Here is an 18,493-nt window from a genome sequence, read left to right on the forward strand (position 1 = left end):
TGCAAAGCACGAGGCGCGAGTGGGAAAGAAAACAGCAGCCCGCAGCTGTAGGAAGTGCCAGACCGGGCGTGACCCAAGTCCAACCAGAGAGAACTTGGAAGGGGTGACATTGTGTTGCCATTTGGAACGTGAAAGGGGCAGATTTAAGAAATGAAAATGGAAACTCGGAAGGGGTATTATGCAGCTGACTCTGAGCTTTGGGGGTTGCGACCAAGGTGTCCCTATGCCCCGACACAGACAGACACACAGACAGTAAAGAGAGCTCTGCTACTGAGTGCCACCATTTGGGAGGAGGGGTGGACCCTCACCCTGGCCCAGCCTGCCCCCTGGCCCCCTGGCCAAAGGGACTTGGGTCCCAAGGTGATTGGGTGACCCGGGCCCACCCTTCCCAGTGGGGACACCACTCTGCTTGGGGACGTCACTTAGCCATGACTCTCTCAGCCTAAGCCGGGGTCACTGGTCCCTTCTCTTACTTGAATGCCGTCTCGGTGTCCCCCAGGTCGGGTTCCCTCCAGGCGTGGTGAACATCGTGCCGGGTTTCGGGCCCACAGTGGGAGCCGCCATCTCTTCCCACCCTCAGATCAACAAGATAGCCTTCACCGGTTCCACAGAGGTAACACCCCCCACATACCCACTGGCCATTGGCCACTGTGACCGTCGAGGCCTGATTGGACAGCTGGGGACATTTCCTATGGGAGTCTAAGACTCGATTTTCCTTTGAAATCTGGCCACGTTTTCATATGTAACCATCAGTGTTTGAAAGTCACTGGTCCCATTTCCAAACTAAATAAATATTTCATAGGACCCAGAAGCCTTGGGAGCAAATAGAAATGGGAAGCAGTCATATGACAAGCAATGTCGTAAGTAAGGCTGAAGCTTGGAGAAAGCCAGTCATAGTGTATGCAGCTCCCCAAAGGCGCGTGTCCATAATATGTAAAGTGCTCCTAAAAATCAATGAAAAAAAAAAAGAGACCACAAGGGGAATGGTGGCAAAGCGGGCGGCTCAGGGAAGAGAAATGCCAAGTGCCCAATCAGCTTGACCTAGTTCACTGGTAATGAGGGAAATGCAAAATCATGTGCGAATTGGACTTTTCCTTTTTTGTCCGTCAGATTGGAAAAAAATTGGAGTCTGGGCTACACAAGGTGAGGGGACCGTGGGCCCTCACTGTGCCTAAGGTAGAGGGTCCTGTGGCAGGACCCCCCCCCCCAAATCTGGATGTGTGTAAAACTTTTGATTTTGAAATTCCGTTTTGCAGCAACAGCTTGGAGCAGTAATCTTACAAATATTCGTGTTTTCTACTATGTTATATTCTGTGCAATGTCTTCTTAAATGCATTTTATTTTATTTTATTATTTTTTAAGATTTTATTTATTTGTTTTTAGAGAGAGGGGAAGGGAGGGAGAAAGAGAGGGTGAGAAACTTCAATGTGTGGTTGCCTCTTGAGCACCCCCTACTGGAGACCTGGCCCACAACCCAGGCCTGTGCCCTGACTGGGAATCGTACCAGCGACCCTTTAGTTTGCAGGCTGGTGCTCAATCCACTGAGCTACACCGGCCAGGGCAGATTCTGTGCAATGCTGATAGCCTTTACAGCAAGGAAAGCTGCCCTGATCACTTGATGAAACACAGAAAAGTGAACTGTAAGGAAGTATGCAACACGATCCCATTAGTTAAGTGTGTGGAGAGAAGCAAAAATTGTCTAAAAAGGATTTCCTGGGAACTCTCTCCATGACCATCCCTGGGGCGGATCCTATGGCCAAAGAAGATGAGAACTTCCCCCTTTAGTTTACATGCATCTGTGGGATTACTTTCAATGGCATGGTACACTCTGTGTACTTAAGAAGTGAATGGCCCTGGCTGCTGTGGCTCAGTTGGTTGGAGTGTCGCCCCGTAGACCAAAGGGTCATAGGTTCGATTCCCGGTCAGGGCACATTGCTAGGTTGAGTGTTCAGTCCCCAGTTGGGGTGCATGTGAGAGGCAACTGATTGAGGTCTCTCTCTTGCATTGATGTTTCTTTCCCCCTTTCTCTCTCTCCCTGCCTTCCCTTCTGTCTAAAAAGCAATAAGCATGTCCTTCAGTAAGGATTTTAAAAAAGGAAGAAGAAAAGGCATGAATGAATACTTCCCATGGAATCAGTGTCTCCATCTCCTCCTAGCTGAGTAGAGCCAGGAGCCCGAGCCCCACTCCTGTGGACAGCACAGGGAGCGGCAGGCTGAACAGGGCAGCAACAGCCTCATTCCTGGCTGAGCCGGGGAGACAGAGGGACAGAGAGGTGCCAGGCGTGGCCCCTGGCCTCTGGCTGCCTGCAAGTCTTCCCAGCTCCTCACCCAACAGCAAAACCAGCCCTGCACCTTCCCTGCCACCTGGCGTCTCTCGGCAACCTCGGGGCTGCTCACGGGTCTGGGTCCGGCCAGGGGGTTGGAGTCAGGGAGCCAGAGTCAGGGACAAGAGACAGGCCTCTGTGGCTTCCCCCCCAACCCCTCAGCTCCACCAAGGAGTTGCCAGCCTGAGGCAGGCAGCTTTGGCTTCCATTGTCCACCTGGGGGCAGTCATGTTCACCATAGGCCTTTTTCAGACCTGGGTCCAGCCATCACGGAGGAACTGCCCGATTTTTGTTTTTTATCCTCGCCGGAGGACATGTTCACTGATTGGAGAGAGAGGAAGGGAGACAGAGAAAGACATTGATGTGAGAGAAAAACATTGATCAGCTGCCTCCTGTACACGCCCCAACTAGGGACTGAACCCTCACCCTTTTGGTGCCTGGGACAAAGTTCCAGCCAACTGAGCCCCACCCCAGCCAGGGTGAGCTGGCATATTTTTAAAGTGCCCTCACACCTAGTTTGCGGGAACAGCCTCAGCCCTGGAGGAGCCTACCCCTGCCTCTCACTACCCGCCTGGTGTAAGCCCCTGTGTGTGCCTTGGTCTCTGAGAGTCTTCCATGGCACCTGGCTTTACCTGTCACCAAGATAAGTCCCCCAGGGGTCCTGGGCCAAACCTACCCCCTAGCAGCTCATGAGATGACAGCAGGGACGTGCGGGAGGTTGAGCACTGTGGGTCGGTGAGGGTCTTCCATACTTCACGGCCCACAGATACTCCCCACCCCCTGCCGAGGCCCCAGCCTCCGCGTGTGTTTCCAGAGAACTGACTCCTTATCCTGCAGGTCCACCTCCCTAACTCCCTAACTCTCAGTGGCTCCCTCAGGCTCTACCAGAGAGACCAACAGAGCAATCTCCCTTCTCAGTGAGAGGTAGAGGGGCTGCCCTTTGTCCCCCGGGGCCCGTTCCCATTCTAGCTGGACTGGCAAGCGTCTGGGAGTGGTGGTCCCTAGGACAGCAGAGGGGCTAGGTTCTCCACTGACGAGCTGCGTAGCTGTGGGCGCAACACTGGGCCTCCCTAAGCCTCCCACTGCACCCCGTGCATGGAGTGGCTCGGACCAAGGGTTCTGGCGACGTGAAGGTCTCAGGGCGGGGAGCGGCCAGGGGAGGGAGACAAACACTTGGGCCACGTCTAGCCACGTCCAAGGTTTAATCTGGTCTGCTTGTCCTCCTGAAGGTTGGAAAGCTGGTCAAAGAAGCTGCATCCCGGAGCAACCTGAAGAGGGTGACCCTGGAGCTCGGGGGGAAGAACCCCTGCATTGTGTGTGCCGACGCCGACTGTGAGTCCCTCCCAGCCCCCTGGCCAGGCTCTGCTGGGCTATAGGGGACTCAGAAGTCCCTCCACACTTCCTCGACCCAGTTCAGAACCAGCTGAAACACGTGTGTGCACATGAGGGGGATGCCTCCCACCTTGGGGCACCAGGCCATCCACAGACAGATGCCCTGAAACATCAGCTTTATGGCCCAGAGAGAGGGCTCCACTGCTGGGAGACATGTCTTAGGTGGTCACCAGGGGGCGTCCTGGTTCTGCCCTTCAAGGTTAAGTTTACCTTCCCATCCCCGTGGACAAAGTCAGTTTCTTCTCCGACACCCTGAGTGGGAAGGGGCAGGACATGGGGGGCGAACAATGGAGAGACAGGGCAGGTGGTCCCACTTACTATCCATTCTACCCTCCAAGTCACTATCTCTCTAGCACTTTCAAGCTCTCCAAAGACTTGAACTGGCCTCCACCACCTCTTCCCCTGAAGCAACCCGGCGTGCTGTTTACCTTTTGCAAGCAATAGCCTCCCCTACCTGCCCCTTCCTTTCGTGCCAGAAATTCCTTTCAGGGCGAACAAAGCCTTCCATTCCTCGCTCAGATAAGCTTGGAATTGCAACTATCCCTGAGAAAAATGTCCTTAGCGAGGTTCCTCTCTGATGCGTCAGTGGCGGATGGCACTTGCTCGCCTTGCAGCTGGGGTTCCGTGGGGGAGTTCCTGTGAGAGCGGACTGCCCGTTGCTATCATGTTATTATTGCTATTACTATGTTCCCCGGACTGGCGCTCCCTGGTGGAAGCCACGCGGGCGTTGCCTCCCTGGGACCCACATTTGAAGTTCTAATCACCGAGCCCCCCAAAAGCCAGGGCTCCTGCTTTGCTGAGTGCCGCCCTATCTGGGCTCCTCCGTCTGCACCCCCGCTCACCCCCTCTTCTGCCCAGGGGAAAAACTACAGCTCAAACCCAAGACAACTTCTGCTGGAGGGAGGGTCAGACATTCCCATCCCCCATCTATGGGGGCCGTGCTGGTCCACAAAGTGAAACCCCGATGTCCCTGGTGTGCCAGGTGTGGTCTCCGTGACAACATGCCACCAGCCCCCGCCACTGCAGCCACCACCCCGGCTCCCATCAGGAAATAAATTAGTTTGGAAGAAGGGCGTTTTTAAGTCGGCATAAACGATAGGAGGTGCAGGGAGGGGCGGGAACCTTAGGATGCTATCCTGGACCCTACACCACTGTACACAGGTTAGGGACGGCCTGGCTCTCAAAGCCAAGGGCAGCATTGCTTGGAGTTAGCCCAAGAGGGATGCTGGATATGGGTGGATCACCTGGCCATGCACTTGCCCAGGAGGGTTCTTGCCCTGAATGTGAAAGATACCCCACTTGGCATTCATATCCATTAAGCCAGTGCCTCAGGGACCCTCTAGCTCAGTCTCAGTTCCTGGTTTTAATTCAATGCCACTCAGCCTCCGATTCTCCGCAGTACAGATTCAGGCCTTGCCAGGCTGAGTCGGCGCTTTCTCTCCCTATTTTAACTCCTAGATGTTGCACACGGTGTCATATTCACTTAATCAGACCCTGGTTGCCGCACAAGGGGGGACATCTGGGGTCCTTCAAAAGTCCTCCCCCGTTGGCCTACCTCAATACTTAGCAAAGGTTATTCTCGAGGATATTAATCCTCAAAAAAGGGGGGCCACGAGCCAGTGAAATGGGGGCTGCCACAACTCTCTGAGCTCAGTAGCAGAGTGGGGACCTCTTCAACCCCAAACTCAGTGGACCCCAAAGTCCTTGTTTCCATCTCTGTGTTTGGGACATGCCGAGAACAAGATTACCTGCTAGGGTTGCAGAGCCTGTTTTCTTGTGCGGGCAAGGAGACTTGCCACTGCGGCCAGTCCCGGCCTCAGGATTTAATCGCTTCCGTCCTGTCCCTGCAGTGGACTTGGCAGTGGAGTGCGCCCATCAGGGAGTGTTCTTCAACCAAGGCCAGTGCTGCACAGCCGCCTCCAGGGTGTTTGTGGAAGAGCAGGTCTACACGGAGTTCGTCAGGAGGAGCGTGGAGTACGCCAAGAAGCGGTCCGTCGGAGACCCCTTCGACGCCAGAACGGAGCAGGGGCCCCAGGTAATCTCCCAACATGGGGAAACCCGTGGTGCGTGTCTGGGGGAGGAACCAGGAGGCCCCTCGGACCCTGGCCTGGACCACTCTGGTGCGTCGTGATTTCGGGGGCCCTCCCAATGCCAAAGGGGGGCTTGCCTCCCCACTTAAGGCTTCTGCCTAGAAGCCGACCGGTGTCACAATTGCATCTCCATCGGGTCTCAGTGCGGCTTTGAAATGGGACTGGACACCAAGAGGCTTTGCTTTTTACAGCAAATAATGTCAAACTCGGGGCCTCGCCAGGAGTGGGGGCCGTTCCCAGTCTGTGAGGCCAGGTGCCCTCACCCTCCGACCACAAGACTGCCCCTTCTCTGAGCCACCAGGGTGCCCCAGAGAGAGCCCCAGGCAGAAACTCTCTTACCTGGCTGGTCTCCCTGTAGAAGAGGGTGTGAACCTGGCCGCAGGGCAGCTGACACAGGTGGGGGCGATGCCTGGAGCAGGTGGCCTCAGCCCAGATGCCCTCAAGCCCAGGGATGCTTTAGAAGGTAAGCATCAGAAACCACAACATCCCAGAGCAGGGAGCTCGGTGGGTAGGAGGACCTGGTTTGAGAAGCCAGCGACAAAATGAAGATGCTCATAACCACAGAGTTTTCTAACCTCTTTAAAAGGGCACATCCTGTATCACGTTCTTACTCACGACACAGTCCAGCGCATGGATAAATATTTAAAGGAGGGCAGCCTGACCATCCCATGCATCATTGAAGTGGAGCTCAGCTGCAGCCCATGCTTCACGCGTAGCCAAAGGCCTGCCCCGGCCACGAAGTTTCAAATCACGTGTCCGGACTCGGCCGCTTGCCACTCGCCCGCCACACCGTGTGTTTACACAGGACGCTGCGGATCTGGGCACGGAGTTGGCCCTGAGACCACATGAAAGGTCACGCACCCCTTCCAAACCTCAGTTTCCTCGCCTGGAAACTGGGAGTGATGGATGGCTATTTTGAACATTTCAAGGCACTGAGGATGTTGTTATGTTTTTAAAGCCGGGAGCATGAATAATGGCAGGGCCCCCATCTAAGCAGCAATGAACGATGGTGCGTGACTGGCTAGGGATGCGGTGGCTGGGGACGGACGAGGTGCGTTCTGGCCACAGTGCCCGCCCTGGTGGTGCCCCAGCTCACACACCCTGTAGCTCTGATGCCACGTGACCCTGGCGCAGAGCAGTGTCCCTGCTCGTGGTCAACACCCCCCACTTTGCCGGTGACACGGAGGTTGTCTAGCGGCCTTGGCTGGGTTTCAGGTCTGAATACAAACCCGGCCACCAGTCATTAACCCAACCCACCGTGATTGTAACGCTGATCCAGACCCCACAGGAAGCCACGTGGGCGGGGCCTGGGCTACAGGAACCTCTGTTTCCCCCTCATTATGCGTAAGTCACTTTCCAAGGCTCCAGGCTGGGCTTTGGAAGCCAGATAGAGAAACCTCTTCCAAGACGGCAGATCCACGCAGGGCGGGTGTGGATTTCATCGCTGCTTTTGATCCCTCCGCTGAAAGTCCTTTTTCTGAAAGCTCACTTAAAGCCACCCTACCTCAGCGTATTATTTCAGGATGCTATTGGGGCTTCCCCCCGCCCCCCCCCNTTTGGGGCCCCCCCCCCCCCCCCCCCCCGCTGCAAAGTGCTTTTTCATCTATGGTAATAAGATTCTGCTCTGGACGGACTAACAGCTGTCTAAACAGTCAGGTCTGTCGCATGCCCGTGAAACAGCTCCGTGACCTAGATCCTCATTCGCTGCCTGCAAACCACTGGCCAGAAAGCTCCAACATCACTCAGGTTTGTTTGGCAACTGCGCTGCAAGGCGCGTAAACATCACGCAGGCCGCCTGGCGGGCCAATCTGAGTGTCCTTCCCCCGGAGGCCAAGGGCAGCTTTTCACGGGTCCTGCCGGGGCCGTATTTCTCTCAAGTGGACCCGCCAGGGAGAGTTGAGTCTGGATGTGTACAGGGCGTCCGTGGGGAACCAGTACAGCCCGCAGGATGGCCGGGCGTGGGGCCCAGGCTTACTCGGCCAGCAGCCGCCCAGAACCCATAGTCTGCCGAAGCCGGAAAAGCCCTCTTGGCCTCCGAGGAGGAGGTGAGAGTCACACCCTCAACTCTCAGCCCAAGACTTGGTCAACCCAGCAAGAAGCTGAGAAAACCCTGAGGTGTTACAGTGGCAGTTGCTTAAATCACGTTTTGAAGTGGGTGTGCGTACCCATGGGTCAAAACCCCACACACGTTGTAAAAGCCTTTCCTGAGCCTGGTTCCTTCACTTCCCCCACTGGGCATCCCACATTCTCAGTTTCCCAGGCGCCTCTGTAACTTCTTTACGTGTTTGCTAGCACCTGTGCAGATATATTACAATTCTGCGGGCCCTCCTTTCTACCCAAAAGACAGCTGTGTATTAAACTGTCTTGCACCTCAGTTGCAGTCCCCTACTGAGAAACTTGAGGAGCACTCAGGTCAAGTCCATGGGAACCTGCCTTGTCCTCTGTCACGTGTACCTAGCACTCCGCCATACGAATCCACCAGTATTCCAGTGGCATGTTCACATGCACTTGTGGGTGTATGTGGTGACATACAATGCCACTGAGTATGTCCTTCCACACACGTGCCAGGGAAGCCACGGGACAGGTTCCCCGAGTGGGGCTGCTGGGTGAGAGCGCACCTGTCGCTTCTGCAAGCATTGCCGAGTTGATGTCCGGGAGGGCAGATCAGCGCATGCGCCCACCAGCCTCGCGGGGGCTGCTCTGTTTCTCCCGACTCACTCGCACGATGTGGGGTTTTGCCCATCTGATAGTTAGAGATGGCATCCCACTTGGCTTTCAAGCCTTGTATCTCCCACAGTGAGTCACCTAGAACATCTTGTCACACGTTCAGAAACCATCTGTACTTCCCTTTCTTTCAGCTGTGCCCGCAGTTGGCATCTTTTGCTGTGGTATTGCTCATCATTTTTCTTATCACTTCTAGGAACGCTCTATGCCCTGGAGAGACCGGCTCTGTGTCTGTGATAGGCCTGGTGAATTATTTCCTGTTTATTTTACCCTTCGACTTTGCTTACGGAGTTGTTGCCTTTCTTTTCTTTTTTCTTTTTTTTAACATACTCAAATTGATCAGGGTTTTTTGTTTGCACGTTTGTTCTTTTGGCTTCTGGGTTTCGAGCCGTAGATATGCCGTCAGCTCTCTGAGTCGACAGACACAGGCTCACGTGTGAGAGAGCTTGGAAATGTTCGTGCTTTCATCATCCCTGGTGGAGTCTTGGATCTGTTTGGAATTTACCCTGGTGGAAGGGGTGAGATGGGGATCCACCTTGGCGTTCTAACGCGTGACGACACTGCATGAGTGGACTGGTCAATGGCGTGTATGATTTATGCCCATCTCTTCTGACTAAGCCGACCTAGTCCTCCGTGAGGGTCAACCAAATGCACCTTTGGGTTTCTTTTTTTTTTTTTTTTACTGAAATTTGTTTCAATGAAACCAGGTTTTCTATCTAAAAAGCTCAGCTATAGCAAAAGTAGCAAATCTCTCTCTCTCCCAGTCGAAGAGGAGGGGCTAGCAGCATGGTCAAGAACAGCCCCCCCGCCCCCCCCCCCGCCACGGATCTGGGAGAAAGGACCAGTGCGGGTGGGCAGGGCACTCTGCAGCACTCTACAGTCTCCCAAAGGGGTACCATTTGACAGCTCGTTGTCACCACCCCCACAAGCTTGGTGTTAGGCTGTGGTACAGGCCCCGACCCCGCTGGGAAGACCCCTACAGTGGGTGTCCGATGGTGGGGGCTTTCTGGTGAGCTGGCTCCCCACCCACCAAGGGGCGGCCAGCCCCTCCAGCCCACCTTGAGCCTCATCCACTCTGTCTCCAGGGATAATGGGTCAGGTGGGCAGCTTTCATTCTCCTTCTCCTCTGCACCACGGACGGAGAGTTCCCATAACTGTACCCCTGACCCGTCGTGCCCCGTGAGCAGGGCGCAGCATTGCCAGATACAACACCAACACGTGGCGCCCAGTTCGATTGGAAGGTCAAATAAATAGTGAATACATTTTTAGCACAACTATCAGCCAAAGATGGTTTGGGAGATGCTTCTACCAGGAAAATCACGCCTTGGTTTTCAGAAATTCAGATTTAACTGGGTGTCCTGTAGTTATATTTGCTAAACCTGGCAACCCTAGCAGGATGCATAGAGTTGGAAAGCAAATAATAACACCACTCGGGTCTGGTTTTACGCACGGATTTGCTTAGTAGCAAGGAGGGGTCAGGCGTATGGACAGACCCCACACCTGGCGAGGGTGAGCCGAGTCCGTCTGTCTTTCCTGCCCCAAAGAGCCAAGAATTGTACAACAGGAACATCAGTTGCATCCAAGGCACATTTGCTCCGTGAATTTATGAGTTGGCCAGAACTTTTAGGGGCAAGACAGCTGACCCCACTGAAGGCCACTGGATGTGTAAGGTGGCAGCCACCCCCAGAAGGAAGCTAGCCGCTTCCTCCTGTTGTGTCTTACAGATTGACCAAACCCAGTTCAACAAAATCCTGGACCTGATCGAGAGCGGGAAGAAAGAGGGAGCCAAGCTGGAATGTGGGGGCTCGGCCATGGAAGACAGGGGGCTGTACATCAAGCCCACCGTCTTCTCGGAAGTCACTGACACCATGCGGATTGCCAGAGAGGAGGTACCAGGGCTGCAGGCAAAGCCTGGCGCTGAGCGGGGGAGGTGGGGGTGCTGGGACTGCTCTGGGGCTCAGTGATTCGCGGTGGCTTTGTGAGGGGAGCGTTTGTTCTGTCTGGTGCATCTTTTTCCCTTTCCGCTGGGGTCCTTAGGGAAGCCATCTTGGCCCCCCGCCCCCCGTCTCTGGAACTCCCTAGCCCTGTATAGAGGGTGCAGAGTATGCCCTAACTCCCCTTGCCCACTCATCACTCGTCATCTCTAGGGAACACCAATCTCTGTTTTCTAACACATCTTGGAGTGGAAGGCTATTGCGCTCGCGTGTTTCACCTGTGATCGTGGGTTCAGGGCCCAACACTGCCTTCAGTCTCCCGGACTGAAGTGACATGACAAGTGTTCACTCAAAGAGCAGGTCACAAATAAAATTCCCTCTCGAGCTTTTTCCATCGCGTGCGTCCTGGCACGTGGTGGAAGCTGAGGCTGTCCTGGCAGGGGTGGACCTCTAGCTTTGTCTTTCAGTCCTGCTCGGAAGCTTGACAGAAACCAGTTCCCACCCCCGTCCTAGGTGGTCAGACCCCGGGATGAAAGAGTGAATCACTGCCAAGGGCATTTTACAGATTCTCTCCTTGAGATTTTTATGGGCTACTAACGCCACCATGGTGGCGTAACACCCAGCTCTCGAACCCCTGCCCCATGACAAGAGCTCCTTGGGAACGTGGGAAGGTATTCGGCAGGTTGGCACCGGCCCGCAGTGCTCTGGTCGTGCCGCATAGTGAATCGACCCCAACCTCCCTTCAAAATTAGCTTTACGTGGTCAGCCTTTAGCTCTCGCTTTTCCTTGTCTTTGCTGTGTTGTCGGCTCCCTCCCCTGGGAGTGTGGTGGAATCACGTTGGGGCGTCTTCGCTGGTGGGAGATGCAACTCCAAGACAGGTCAGGGCACACGGTCCTCCGTCTGTGCCTGTGCACCCGCTTCGAGACAACTCCCCGAGAAAAGTGTCCAAGGTTTTGCCTTTTGCGCCTCTGAGCATGCAGGGGCCCCTCCAAAGCCGGACACCCCAGTGTTAATCCAAGATCTGAAACCCAATATATACTCTGGGTTGTAATTTCTTATCCCTGTTTCATTCGAACCCTTCCCTTCAGACTGCAACCAACAGGTGGCTAAAAATGCCCTTGGACATGACTTTCTTGCCCAGTTTTTTTTTTGTTTTTTGTTTTTTGGGGTTTTTTTTTTTTTTTTTTTTTTTTGTGCACGAGAGCACGTAGGCTGTAAGGCAAGGCATGCGACAAGGAAACGCCTCTGTGTTTTACTGGGATTCAGTGGTCTCTCACTGCCATTCTTGCAATCCATCCTAGATTTTCGGGCCGGTGCAGCCAATTCTGAAGTTCAAAACTATCGAAGAAGTGATCCAAAGAGCAAACAGCCTGGAATACGGGCTCACAGCAGCCGTGTTCACCAAAAACCTTGACAAGGCCCTGAAGCTGGCCTCCGCCCTGGAGTCTGGCACTGTCTGGTGAGTAGCGGGTGTGCGTTTTGGCTCTGCTGAGTGGCGGGCTTGCCAGCTTCAGGACTCACGGGTTAACACAGAGCTTCTAGTCACCTGTTAGGGGCCAAGCACTGTCTTTGCTCGGCTGGATCCTCACAACCACTGTCAGAGATAGGTACCATTACCGTCTCCATTTCACATGTGAGGAAATGTAGGCACAGAGAGGTGGAACGTCCTGCCTGGGGTCACACAGCATCACACAGCTAGCACGCGGTAGAGTGGGGCTCAAGGCCAGCCACCCAGCTACAGGGCCAGCCACTCAGCTGCAGTGCCCCTCTGACTTCACCCGCTCTGGGTTTATTTTTTTATTCTGACTGTAAAAGCAACTCGTGCTTCTGTGCAAAGTATGCATGGGAGATCCCTGCTTCACCAGTAGTTCTAGACATTTCAGTATTTTCATTTTGAAGGGAATATTGGGTGACAAGGGTGAACTGGGCTCCAAGAGGCTGAGTAATAAGGCCCAACTCCAGCAGGCGAGCAGCAGGAGAACTTTGAGATTCTTCTGTCCATGTCGAAGCTAATTCGGAGTTCTCCACACCATGCCTTTTCTTTCCTCCCCTGTCTCCTTGTCATCCCTTCCTGTGAAGTGAAAGCTTTGTACTTAAGGATATTCAAATCTCATCGTCTGGTGGGAAGAATAAGAAGGCGGAAGTCAAAAGCACACCGTTTCCATGATTAAAACTGTGACAAAAAGTTGTTCTTTCAGCAACGCTCCATAGAGGGCCCCTCGTAGCCGGAACGCCCAAGACCCAGGTGGGCTCCATCCAGGTAACCGCAAGCATCTTCTCATTCTCTCTCTAGGATCAACTGCTACAATGCCCTCTATGCACAGGCTCCATTCGGTGGCTTTAAGATGTCGGGAAATGGCAGAGAACTGTAAGTCCTTCTGTCCCTCCACGCCTGCTGGCAGGGTGAATGCGATGCTCCAGCCCGTCTCTGTGTGTCCCTCTGGGGCAGCTGTGTCACCACGGCTGGTGGTCCTCTCTCCCCGTGGGGCTGGTCTGGATTCCCCCTGCACCCTCCCCCTCATGCTCTGCCCCGTCAGGCCCCAGGACCCAGCTGCAGCCTCGGCTTCTGTGTCTCCAAGATACCTATGACACGTAGGCACATTTAGTAGATACTGGAAAAGTGGGCAAAACTGGAAAAGTACACTTTTTGCCAGGTGCAGGATGTCATCACTCACTCAAATCCCGGGCCCTCGGCGAGGAAGACAGGCTCTCTCCCAGGCTGGGCTTGGGCTCTGCCTGTCTTCACCAGAGGCCCCAGAGACAGACCATGAGTATCTTGGCTCCTTCTCAGTGCCTCGTCAGGAGGCTGGCATTATTTTTTTAGAGAAGGGAAAGGAGGGAGAAGGAGAGAAACATCAATGTGTAGTTGCCTCTCATGCGCCCCCTACTGGGGACTGGCTGGCAACCCAGGCATGTGCCCTGACTAGGAACTGAACCCGGGACCCTTTGATTCACAGGCCAACACTCAATCCACTGAGCCACACAAGCCAGGGCCCTTTGCTCTCTTGCCCATGGGGCACATGTGGTTATGGGTCTTCCCTGACCGGCTGCCTTCAGCCAGGCAGGTTGGGACAGCTAGGGGACCAGCACAGCCTTCTCGCAGCCAGACCTGCAGTTCCCACAGCAGATGTATTTGGATGTGGAAGCAGCCGGGAGGGTGTGCGGGATCCACTTAACTGCCGCAGTGTGTACTGTCTCACACCGACTACTGCTCCCTGTCCTCACCCATGTCACTTCTGGGTCCCATTCCACTCCCCTGACAATGCTTCCAAATTCCTAGAACCCCTCTGCCTGGTACAGAGCAGGGCCAGGCGTTTATCCACTGAACACAGTCCATATTTCTGCCAATGAGCCACAGTTGGGACTTTTTTGAACATCTGGGTTTTTTTTTTTGTTCTTTGTGTTTTGTTTTGTTTTTGTTTTTTTTTTTGACCTTTGGCATGTATTTTCCCAAGGCTTTTGATAAAGTACTTGAGCATAACTCACCAGGAGCCTGGAAAAAGACTTGAAAACCAATTTCTATTTTCAGTTGTCTGTAATTAATGTCTTCATGTCGCAATAAGTTCCCCTTTCTGCTGCTGGAACACCAGTCGGTGGATTCCACGGTTTTCCCCATCCCTGGCCGCCCAGGCTGGGCTGGCGATATGCCGCCCACCCACAGGCCCTCCAGGACCTGTTCCTGCGCAGGTCTGGAGAAGAAGTCTGCAGTCTCTCTTCCTTCAGGTGGCTTTTCTCAGTTTTTTGCTCTACTTTGCAATAAAAGTAATATAGCCACCAAAAAAAAAAAAAAAATCCACACAGGCCCTGGCTGGTGCAGCTCAGCTGGTTGGAGCATCATCCCATAGACCAATAGGTCGTGAGTTTGATTCCTGGTCAGGGTGCATGCCCAGGTGGCAGGTTCGATTCCCAGTCAGGGTGTGTTCAAGAAGGCAGCCAATTGGTATTTCTCTCTCACATTGACATTTCTCTCTCTCTAAAAAGCAATGGAAAAAAAGGTCCCCAGGTGAAGATAAAGGGTTTTTTTAAAGGTTATTATGCACTTTCTATGCACATAACAGATGCAGGTAGGTGTGATCTTTTCTGTTTCCAAATGAAATGGGAGTGAGCTACTTCCTGCTCTTAAGGATGAGCGTTGGATATGCCATTCGTTTTGTGGGTGGTCACCTAAGGTGGACTTTTGTGTTTTTTTCTGGGTGGTTTTGCTCTTATTAGTCCTGTTGACGTTCTCTCCTGTGCATGAATCTTTCCCCACCCACGGGGACCATGGCGCTGGAAAGAGTCACCAGGGCTCTGCCACACCAAATGCAGTGACGTTTGTCACAAATGCTCGCTCAACGGCCATGGCTGTTCTTGTGCCCAGTGCTGACACCTCCTCCCCTGGCCTCTGTCCTGGCCTCATTCTTCTTACAGCTGGTCCCCAGCTGTGTGCTCCGAGGCCAGTCCAGGCGCTCTGTGTCCCTGGCCCTCATGGGTCCTCTGGCCACCGCTCAGGCTGTGGCATTGAGCCTTGGCCTCATCCATGTCTTTGATGTCTGCAGCTACAAGTCATAAATCCCAAGTAATTCACCTCTTCTTTTTAATTTTTTATTGTTTTATTTATCTATTTTTAGAGAAAGGGGAAGGGAGGGAGAAAGAGAGGGAGAGAAACATCCATGTGTGGTTGCCTCTCACATGTCCCAAACTGGGGACCAGGCATGCAACCCAGGCATGTACACTGACTGGGAATCGAACCAGTGACCCTTTGCTTCGTAGGCCAGAGCTCAACCCACTGAGCCACACCAGCCAGGGCTCTTTTTTAAAAAAAATCTTCACCCGGAGAATATGTTTACTGATATTTTAGAGAGAGAGGAAGGGGAAGAGAGAGAAAGAGAGAAACGTCAATGTGAAAGGGAAATATCGATCAGTTACCTCCCCTACATGCCCTGACCAGGGATTGAACCTGCAACCCAAGTGTGTGCCCTGATGGGGAATCGGACCCACAACTTTTCAGTGCTTGGGACGACGCTCCAACCCACTGAGAAACCCGGTCAGGGCCACCTCTTTTTCTTTCCTCTTTTTCTTTTTAATCCCCTTCATTTTCTAAAGGCAAACCCTAGTGTTTCTGGATATTTCAACAGCATCACACACACAAAAATTCATGTTTAAACTTAAGTTACACATCCAGTTCCTTAACCCTACACGCGGGGGAACAGTCCTGGCTATTACTCTATTGCACGTTTCGGCGTTTGGCGTGAATTCCAAATGGCCCAGCGGCTCCTGACGCATCCAGAATTAGAACTCGGTTCCCAGGGAAGGGCTGAGCGACGTGCCCAGTTTGTATGACCCTCTTTTCTCTGGTTACAGAGGTGAATACGCGCTGGCCGAATACACCGAAGTAAAAACCGTCACCATCAAACTGGACCACAAGAACCCCTGAGGGAAGGGCGGGCTCTTTCCTCCGACATCTGACAGCTGAATGTGGCCCATCCAACCTGCCGAAGGAAAAATGCTATTTCTGCCCTTCCTGGCCCACTTTCTTCCCGAGACCTTTCCGCTGCACGGAACGGTGTTTTCTCTTCCTCTCGCACATACCTGTTGGGAATGAAGTTGCAGTTCTGCCTGGGGGTGGCGCTATTGGGTGTTTCCCTCTTCCCCTTTCAACCACCATCTCCTGAGACAGTGGCGGGGCTGGGGGCGCTGCCAACAGGAAGTGGTATTGGAAGTATCCAGCAGTCACTTAAAAATGCTTTACTCACTCTTTCAGGAAGAATTAAGAGAAACCTCCCTGTACGCCCTAAAAACAGGGCCCTGTGCCTGTGGGTCCCTCAGGGTTACCTGCCCTCAGCACAAGCCCCTCCTTCCATTTAGTTCCAGAAAGGAACAGCACTAAGTTAAAAGACAAACAAACAAACCTTAGACTTGCAAGGATCCAATGTGGGGCACTCTGGGGAAGGTTACTGAAAGTCTTGGGTGTGAACGGGCGTGGGTGTACCAGGACTACATCTTGGCGTTGACCTTGGGACTCAGCTTAAAACCAATACCGCCTTTGGAACTTGACCGGACCACCCGCCCAAAGAGCTTATCTAAAACGATGTCCAGGTCCACCTTCACCAAGGCACATTCTTAGGCAGAAAGCATGGCTAGGGTCCCTCACCGTCACCACTAAGCACCCAACGCTCTGACGCTTACAACAACAGAGCAAATCCGAGGATAATTAAGTCCCACGTATCACAAACCAGAGGTGCAATTTGCTTCTGCAGATTACGCATTCCTACCACTTGGGTTCATGGATGTTAAACCTGGGTCATTCTCCATTTCCCCGGCGGGGTTGCCCATTTATTTTAGATAAGTAAAACATAGAGGTTTCCAAGGCTGGTTTCTTCAAGTCCTATCTTGATATTCGTTCATGATTAATCAGCAGAGAACACCCAGACTCCTCGGGGGAACTGGACTTCCTACTAAAACGGCCTGATTTCTGCCCTAAGGGGTTGTGAGTTTCTCATTTCCTCTTTGGGCAATTACAGTTTTAACTTGGAAAACGGAAGGGGGTCTCGTGTGGCTTTCAGGAACCAAAACCAGACTTCAGCTGGGTTCTCTTAAGAATCAAAAGCAAACGTTTCTGGCTGTTATGAACCTAGTGCTTTTCTAATGGTGCTTCTGTTTGAGAACTCGGTGACGTTTGAGAATTAAATTGAGGGAGGGATGATAATAAAATGAAGGTCTGTGTCCAAACTAGTGTAGGTATAAAGGAAGTCCTATATGAAACGGGATTATTATTCTTGCCGGAAATACACAACACACCCTTCACTGTCCCCTCCGCACCAGTTAGAACTTATCACTTTACACTGTCAGTAACTTGTTAAATCAGGAGTTGACTCATACACTGAATTTTCAGGATTTTATCTGGAGCAATTATTGACACTAACCTTGGTAGTGACACATTAGAGGGTTCTTATTCTTTCATTGTACAATAACACCTTTAATATGAAATGGTATGTTATTTATAATGGGTATAGTTAATGTATCTTTTTATAGATGTAAGTAAACAGAGGTGGTATATTTAACCTTCTATAATATACTGTATTTAGAAATGGAAGTCTATATGGGATTAGATTTCACTTCTTTGAAGGTTTACTCCTGTGGTATGGTTTAAAAATCTTTTGGCCTGGGGATTCTGATCCTAACTGCAGATTGTGTTAACAATGCAAAAATCTTAAAATAAAGCTGGATATTTGAGAAATGTCTTTTTTTTTTTAATTTAAGGACCCGATCGATTTTCATTCTATGGCTGACCTTTCTCCTTTTTTCAGACCTTCTGTGCAAAATGGCTTCTGATAAGCAGAATCAACAACTTAAGAACAAAATAACACTGGTTCAATTGATTCAAGGTTCACTGGTTCAAGGCTCAGGCCGAGACTTGGACCAGAGTGTGAAATCCCCTTCCGAGTTTTGGGGGTTAACCAGGCAGCGACCTCAGCCCCAGAGGCAAAATGTAAGAGTCCCTTTTTACCATGAATTGGTAAGGATGAGAGTGTGGACAATGGCGGGGGATATTGCATGGGTGTGTGGGGTGTGCACAAGGCTCCATTTTTGTCCCCTTTCTCCATGAGGACATGGGTATTTGGGTTTAATTTACCTTAAGTTTCTAAGGCCTCAGACAAAGCAGCCTCAGTCACCAGGTCGCAAGGTGACCTTGGGGTCGGTCCAGGAACATTCCCTGCCCTTGGTTCGGTTCCCTCATGACCAGCCTGTGCATTTCATGTCGGAAATCTAGACCACTTTGGCCATGCAGTGGCGGAGCCCAACCCTTTAAGAGAAAACTTAAGGGACACTTGGGTCAGACCCCTTGTAATGGATGCGCTTGTGGACGCATTCATGTATTGAGAAACCTCCAATTTCTCAGTCTAAATGGGAACAGGAAATTCTAGGGAGATGACCTCTCCTTCGCCAAGGCCTGACCCTCTAAAGGGAGCGATTCTGGGGACATAGATCCGCTGTGGGGTGTACATGCGTGTGTGTGCCTGCGGGCACTTGTGTGCCTGGGGGGGTG

The 18,493-nt window shown here is 52.5% G+C and overlaps 1 protein-coding gene across 1 annotated transcript in view; it reads left to right on the forward strand.

Annotated features, from left to right (window-relative positions):
* Window positions 1-17,687, forward strand: part of ALDH1A3 (aldehyde dehydrogenase 1 family member A3) — a 32,607-nt gene extending 14,920 nt beyond the window's left edge. The window contains exons 7-13 of the mRNA XM_037053745.1: window positions 500-613; window positions 3,553-3,655; window positions 5,566-5,750; window positions 10,254-10,418; window positions 11,766-11,923; window positions 12,758-12,832; window positions 15,808-17,687. Of these exons, the coding sequence (XP_036909640.1) occupies window positions 500-613; window positions 3,553-3,655; window positions 5,566-5,750; window positions 10,254-10,418; window positions 11,766-11,923; window positions 12,758-12,832; window positions 15,808-15,880 (873 nt within the window). The 3' untranslated portion in view covers window positions 15,881-17,687. The remainder of the gene's footprint in view (window positions 1-499; window positions 614-3,552; window positions 3,656-5,565; window positions 5,751-10,253; window positions 10,419-11,765; window positions 11,924-12,757; window positions 12,833-15,807) is intronic.
* The last annotated feature ends 806 nt before the right edge of the window (window positions 17,688-18,493 follow it).

The sequence above is a fragment of the Sturnira hondurensis genome, unplaced genomic scaffold, assembly GCF_014824575.4.
Source record: "Sturnira hondurensis isolate 20B ecotype Veracruz unplaced genomic scaffold, ASM1482457v3 Scaffold0007865, whole genome shotgun sequence".
NCBI classification, from domain to species: domain Eukaryota; kingdom Metazoa; phylum Chordata; class Mammalia; order Chiroptera; family Phyllostomidae; genus Sturnira; species Sturnira hondurensis.